General features: G+C 47.6%; 1 protein-coding gene across 1 annotated transcript; it reads left to right on the top strand.

The window, feature by feature from the left end:
* The first annotated feature begins 1,677 nt into the window (after positions 1-1,677).
* On the top strand, positions 1,678-4,346 carry f2r (coagulation factor II (thrombin) receptor). Its single transcript, XM_053870871.1, has 2 exons — positions 1,678-2,198; positions 2,727-4,346. Exons 1-2 carry the CDS (start codon positions 2,123-2,125, stop codon positions 3,914-3,916), a joined length of 1,266 nt encoding a protein of 421 aa, XP_053726846.1. The 5' UTR covers positions 1,678-2,122; the 3' UTR covers positions 3,917-4,346.
* Positions 4,347-7,009: the final 2,663 nt, after the last annotated feature.

The following is a 7,009-nucleotide window of genomic DNA, read 5'->3' as shown; positions in this document are numbered from 1 at the left end:
TATGCATATTGTTCCTTATTATCCCTTTATCATAAATGTGTTCATCAGACAGTAAAGCCAACTCTCCACGAGTGCGGGACAATATCAACATAATTCAAGTTTTCAAATATCGAGAAATCAAGTCGAGACTTTATTTATAGTTGGTTCATAGTTTGACTCTCACTAGTCAATATTTCTTTGCTTAAATAAGTGTTTTTCAACCGTTGTGCCACGACACGTACCATGACAGACTCAAGGTGTGTCGTCAAAAAATACTCTTGATGCAAATAGTTGAGAAAACTTTATAACTGTATAAAATTCTGAATAATATTAATATAATAAAACCATGTCTAAATATCAGAAAATATTATTTAAACTCCGAAGAAGATACAGTGGTACCTCGGTTCTCGACCACAATCCGTTCCAGACGGCCGTTCGAGAAGCGATTTGTTCGAAATCTGAATTGATTTTTCCCATTATGATGAATGGAAAAAGAACTAATGCGTTCCAAGCCTTAAAATAGTCTTTTGTAGGAGTGAATGTAGAGTGTCTGCTGCAGGTGCACTGTTCCTCTATGTGTGTGGCCGCTGCATGTGGGAGGGGTTGCCGAGTGAGTGACGTCTCTCCAGAAGTGAAGAGGTGCCCGGTGCGTGTCCAGCTCTGAATGTGCGCTTCTGTGCAGTTTGGCTGTGACAAAGTCATAAACCAAGTAACGCTCTGTCCCAGACTCGCCTCATCCCTGTCCCAGCTCCAACAGAACGTCAAACCCTGGAGTGAGCGCTCCAGCCTCGGAGGTGTGGAGAGCAAGCACCTCCCCTGTGACACTCTACCACGGTCCAGTGTGGAGACAGGAAAGGTTTAACACCTCAATATGAAGAAGAAACAGTCAGTAAATGGAGCTAATGGGACAATTCTGCATACAGAGGCTGCATTATACACAATAACAAAGCGCGTCGTGGGTCTGCTGATCGGTCCGCGCGCTCCTTTTTTCAGGGCATTCGAGTTCTGGATTTTCGTTCGAAATCATAAGCAAAAAAATCTCCAAATTTTTGTTTGAACTCCGATATGTTCAAAAACCGAGGTACCACTGTATAAGTAAAGGTATCCAGTAAAGGTATCAAGGCTTGTCCAGTCTCCCAGAGCCTGTGTGATTTGTACTTTGGAATGACTGAGACCTTTAACAATGTGAGCAACCACACAGAGAATATATATGATAACTACTGCAGTAGATTGAAGGTCAAGTTATGACAAAAATAAAAGTGAAACCACACCACTTTTTTTTTTTTTTGCGTCTCTCCCTTTGCATCGTTCTTCATGGCTTAGTCATCGTCATGGATGGCCTGGCAGAAATGAGTCATACAGTCTGTTTCGCATTGAACCTAAAATTGAACAGTTGTCATGTGATCCACACAAACTGGCACCAGAGTCTCATAAGCAGTGAGGCGGCCATTTTGTAACACTCATTTAAACGTGTACTTTGAAGGCACCATGAGTACGTGAGACTCGCTTCCTAGAAAAGTGCTGTCATGGAGGAAGTACCAAGAAAAACCGCCTCCTCTGAGAATACGTGGCGCCAGTATTTACTTCTCGTTTTTTGGTTCTCCTTTAGCCTCAGGAGAAGCAGGTTAAAGAACCCTAAGCAGGAATGTGCCCCCTACTGGGGAGTCACGTACATTGCAGGTCAAGGACAATGGAAGTAGATGAACAACATTGTTGCGTTTTTGTAGGGAATGATTTGATGCATTATGGCGGTTAGTTCTTCTTGAGTCCATGCGGTGCCGTAACCTTGGTATGTGGAGGCATTTCACGCGTCAAGTGTAGAACCTGTCTGGGCCACATGTATTTGCTGTTGCAATAGTGTTGTAATAGATTCAGATCAGCGTGGTGTGATGACCAGCGCAGATAGCCTAGCTAGCCGCGCGTCGTCGGTTGCCCATATTTGATGTGAGAGCTGATCTGGAACAAGCTTGGGAAAACGTCGACACAAGTTTCCTGTTTATATTTGGGAGTCGCCGGAGCAGTGAGTGGGAGGCAGGAAGCAGCTACAGTAGTTGCTGATAACATGATGTCACATTTGGGTCTCTTCTCCGACTGCGCTGACGCACATCTGTAGCCAGTGTTGCTGCTGTTGTGAGGAGACTGGATGGCTCTTTCTTCAGTGTCGCTGCTGCTGCTGCTGCTGCTGATCTCGATCGGCTCAACTTCAGCTCATGGGAATGGTAAGTTTCTTTCTGTTCATCCGTGGATCTAGCTTTGGCTGTGAAAGAATGGGGGAAGAACGTGTGTCCTTCCTGTCGTATTTCTACTTTGGAAAGTGCTGTAGCGGGACTCAGTTGTAATCGCTGTGTGTCTTCTCTTGTCATAGATGTTGTGTCAATTGTGACTGTAGTTCTTGTACTATGAAGTGTAATTTGAACCAGTTAGAACATGGAGTGTTTGAGGTCCCAACTTTAGCCCCTCCCACAGTACATCAACATACTTCTCCCTCTTCCTGTGCTTCCTTTGAGTTTCCGCTGTTGGGTCCTCAGCGGGACAGTTAGATAACAAGAGCGTGTTTTTCTCTCCAGTCATGTTTCTAGTGATGCCCACTATTGCTCACCACCGGTGAAAAACCATTCCCTCCTACATGCTGCATGTTCCATAATGTACTGCAACAGCTACAGCTCCGCTGACAATATTCCTTCAGCCTCAGAGAATTGGATTTCACCCAACTTCATACGTAATGATGTGCATGTTTCTGTCCTAAGGCTCCGCTGTTGGCCCGCGAACCTTCTCGGGTCAGCCGGTGCAGGACCAGAGTGACCGGGCTGACTACCTGGACCCGTCTTGGATCGACGACGGCGGCTCCGGCTCTGTCCCGCCTCAGCAGCCAGTGAAGAAACACCACCATGACGGCCAGAAACTCTTCTTTGTCTCTGACGAAGCCCGGAGTTTCCTCCAGAGTCGCCTGGCGACTGTCTTTGTCCCGACCCTCTACACGCTGGTCTTTGTCCTCAGCGTCCCCCTGAACGCCGTCGCCGTGGTGATGTTCGTGCAGCTCATCCGACCCAAGAAACCGGCTGTGATTTACATGCTGAACCTGGCCATCGCCGACCTGCTCTTTGGCCTGCTGCTTCCTTTCAAGGTGGCGTACCACTATCAAGGCAACAACTGGGTCTTCGGGGGCGCCCTGTGCCGGGTGGTCACCGCCTCCTTCTACTGCAACATGTACTGCTCCGTCCTGCTCATGACCTGCATCGGCGTGGACCGCCTCCTGGCCGTGGCCTACCCCATCCAGTCGTTGAGCTGGCGGAGCTCCCAGGCGGCCTCGCTGGTCTGCGTGTCCATGTGGCTCCTGGCCCTGGTGGGAGCGGCGCCCCTGCTGGTCTCAGAGCAGACCGCGTACCTGCCGGAGTTGAACATCACCACATGCCACGACGTTCAGGATGCAGCCAAGCTGCAGACCTTCTACCAGTTCTTCTTCCCCATCTACTCCTTTGTCTTCTTCTTCATCCCCCTGGTCCTCACCGCTGCCTGCTACCTACGTGTCATCAGCGTCCTGGCAGCCACCAGCGTCCAGAACCGATCTCGTAAGAAGCGAGCGGTGGTCATGGCTGTGATGGTGCTGCTGGTGTTTGTGCTCTGCTTCACTCCCACGAACGTCATCCTGCTGGTCCACTACATCCAGCTGTCCAGCCGCCCCAGTGACGGGACCTACCAGGCCTACCTCCTCTCTCTGAGCCTGGGCAGTGTCGCCTGCTGCCTGGACCCGCTCCTCTACTACTTTGGCTCCTCTCAGTGTCAGAAGCAGGTGATGGCTTTGCTGCGGGGCCAGCGCTTGGCACCCACAGCGAGCAGCAGCAGCACTCGCAGCAGGAAGACGGTCACCAGCATGGTTGGAGCAACAGACCCGGGTCAGAATGGACTCGTGAAAATGTACCAGCAGCTGGCTGCATGAGGAACTCTGACACCCTAGTGCTCATGGGAAAACCACACATTGACATTCTTTGTCTTTATTGCTCGAACGTGATGGATTTGCTTGTGTATATTCACTGTAACTGAACAGCATTTCTGGACATAAATCTCTAGAAACTTTCTTTTTTTTGTACAAACATGCTTGGACCACGTCCCAATGTAACTCTTGGTTTGTAATGCAACTGCGTCAACTTTTCTCCTTAAAGAACAAACACATTTCCTCTGGACCCATTGTGGATTGATGCTGGAATCTGTGTATCATCATCCTCCCAAATTGTAGTAGTTCAAAGTGTTTGCGGGCCAATGACCTGGCGGGCCAGTTTTGGCCCCGGGGCCTTGAGTTTGACACATATACCTTTTGGAGTTTTTTCACCACATAAATCTTTTATTAAAAGATTTTTCATAATACTACATTTGGGGCTCTAACAATGATTCTGATCTTTGTCAAGCATCTATGTTTTCTGATTTTTTTTTTGTGGCTAAATCTCTCTATATATATTGATATAACAAATCTACTTGAATCATGACCAATTTAGTTTTGAATACAGAGGAATTCACATTCTCATGAAGAGAAACTGGGAGCTGAAGTTGTGACAATCGTTGTCATGTATTAGTTTGAATTGTAAAGACGCTTCCAGTCACCTCAGCACCAGTGTCTCCGGGTGCGTGTCAGACTCATTACATCAGCAGTTTAGACATTTTTTCAGAAATTTCATTGCTCAACAGTGATTTATTTGGTTAACAGTTCCCAAAAATATCCAACGTCAGCGACGACTCACTTTTTTTCCCCTTGCTTACTTTGCGTTTTCCATGTCGTCAGGGCAGAGCTCTGAAAGACACAATTTATATAAAGAAATAGCAAATAATGTAGACAAATCGATACATTTACAAAATTCATTAATATATTAGATCAAAGAGAAATGATTTATGAGAAGAAAAAAAACATAAGCACCAACGTGTCCATAATATCTCTACCATATGTAATATGGACAAAACAAAACAATAAATAGGCGAAATAAAGGCGCTGTTTATGAAAGCGCATGTGGAAATGTAAAGTAAAAATGGCGGATCCTCGCACTCCACCTCGTGGAGACTTGCTTACAGTCATTAAAGTCTACATTCAGCCTGAAAAACAACTGACCAGTTTTCAGATCAAAGCTGTGGATGTTCTCCGGGAAGTTCAGACAGGCGACTTGTTTCTGAAACACTTCCACATCTTCTGGCTCCATTTTCCCGCTCCGCGCTGGATGACAACACAAAAAAAGGTTTGTTTTTAAACTAGAAAAAAAAAGCGTAAACTTCTCAGTCAGGACTCACTGAACTGCAGGATGTATCTTCCTGTGACGTCTCCGTTCCGGAAAGTGTCAGTCCACAGGAGGCAGTTGTCGCAGGTGTGGATGAGCCGTCCTTTATGATCCGAGAGGTTCTCTGTCAATAAAGAAATTCACCAGTTGTTATTTGTCAGTTACATGCTTCAGTCGTCCCGACTCACTTCTGAATGTCACCGCTTCACTGGACACTGAGGCGTTGACGTTGCCAAAAATGCAGCGGTTACTGTGGGAGACATTTGTATGAACAGCCGCCTGAGGGAACTGGAGAGGTGGGACTCACAAGCAGCGATCTCCCCAGCGCAGCGCCACCCTCTGGCTGTCTGAGGTCGGAGACAGGTGGATCCAGGAGCTCTGCATAGAGCCCAGGGCCTTGTGGTAGGGCTCAGGGGCGCCAGCTCCGTACACATACACCCACTTCCCAAAAACCTGCGGGAAATCCGTTGGTACAATGGCAAAGATCTTGGAGCACAGTTCCACTTCCTCTAACATCCTAAAAGCCTCCCAGCTAAAGAGATGCACCCTCTCCCTGAAGGTTCAACAGTTGAGCCTCCAACTCTTCAAACAAAGCGCCTCCAGACAGAGGAGAGGTCGGCCTCACCTGCGCAGGATCCTCAGACACCAAGGTTCTCACCAGCTCCTGACAGTCGGGCGCGGCAGCATCGGCGAGCGCGACGAGGGCGAGCAGGAGCACGAGTGAGCCGCTCATCGTGTTCAGGGAGTCTGAGAGCGAGTCGCCCGAACTTTGATACACTTTCCCTGCTGAGATTATAAAGTGAGGAGGAGGAGGAGGAGGAGGAGGAGGAGGAGGAGGAGGAGGAGGAGGGGGAGTGGACGGGGAGGGCTCGGAGGACCCTGTCTGACCCCAGCATGACCCCATCCCTGTGCTTGGACTGTCCTCAGAAGGGTTTTGGACTTGTTGTTGGTCTCGCTGGTTCAGGAACAACCACATTTCAATTGCAACAAAACAAAAATATTGTGTATTGGAAGCCCCTGTTACGAACCCTCCTCCGTCTGTTCAATTTGGTTTGGACTGCTTCCTGCTCCCACCTTTTTCTCTGCCTCTCTCCCAGGATTGGGGGCCTTTTTCCCGCCCCAGCTGATCCCGCAATCATGCCCGCTCACTACTTAAACGCAGTTTGTCACGCGTGTTCTCCCTGGTATGACCCTCCGGGTTCGTCTCGCCAACCTGAATGATTCAGCTCTGGACCATTTTTGCCATGTGCTTTGCTTTCGTGAGTTTGACTGACTGATCTCCTTTGTTTTTCCAGTGTGACCCTGGTTCCTCTTCCCCCCAACCCTGTGGACTTGTTTGGCTTTGCTGGACTTGCTGCACTCTCACGGACGCTTGTCAATCCATTCGACTCTTTTTGTTTGTGGTTTTTCAACTCTGGCGCGCTAAGTTGTGTTTTGGAATTGTCTTAGTTTGTCCTACCTCCTTTGTTAGTTTGTAGTGGAGTGTTTCTGTTTGTATTTTTGACTCCTTCTATACTGAGAATTAGTATGAGAAGTGAGCTCAATAAACTGCTGAACTCAAACTCCAGCCCCTGTTCCTTACAGCCCCAATGTTACTTGTGTTTCATGTTCCTCATCTTGACTCACTCAACATATCTGAGTCTGTGTCTTCAATCCAAATTGTTTACTCCACATATATACACACACACATATAGTTAATTAGAGAATTTTTTCATTAATTTATCGCAGTTTAATGGTATAAGAATATTTGCCACAAGAAGCCACAATTTGAA

Source organism: Synchiropus splendidus, chromosome 7, assembly GCF_027744825.2.
Source record: "Synchiropus splendidus isolate RoL2022-P1 chromosome 7, RoL_Sspl_1.0, whole genome shotgun sequence".
In the NCBI taxonomy this organism is placed as follows: Eukaryota; Metazoa; Chordata; class Actinopteri; order Syngnathiformes; family Callionymidae; genus Synchiropus; species Synchiropus splendidus.
Note: the sequence above shows the minus strand (reverse complement) of the source record. Positions and strands in the feature narration are given on the sequence as shown.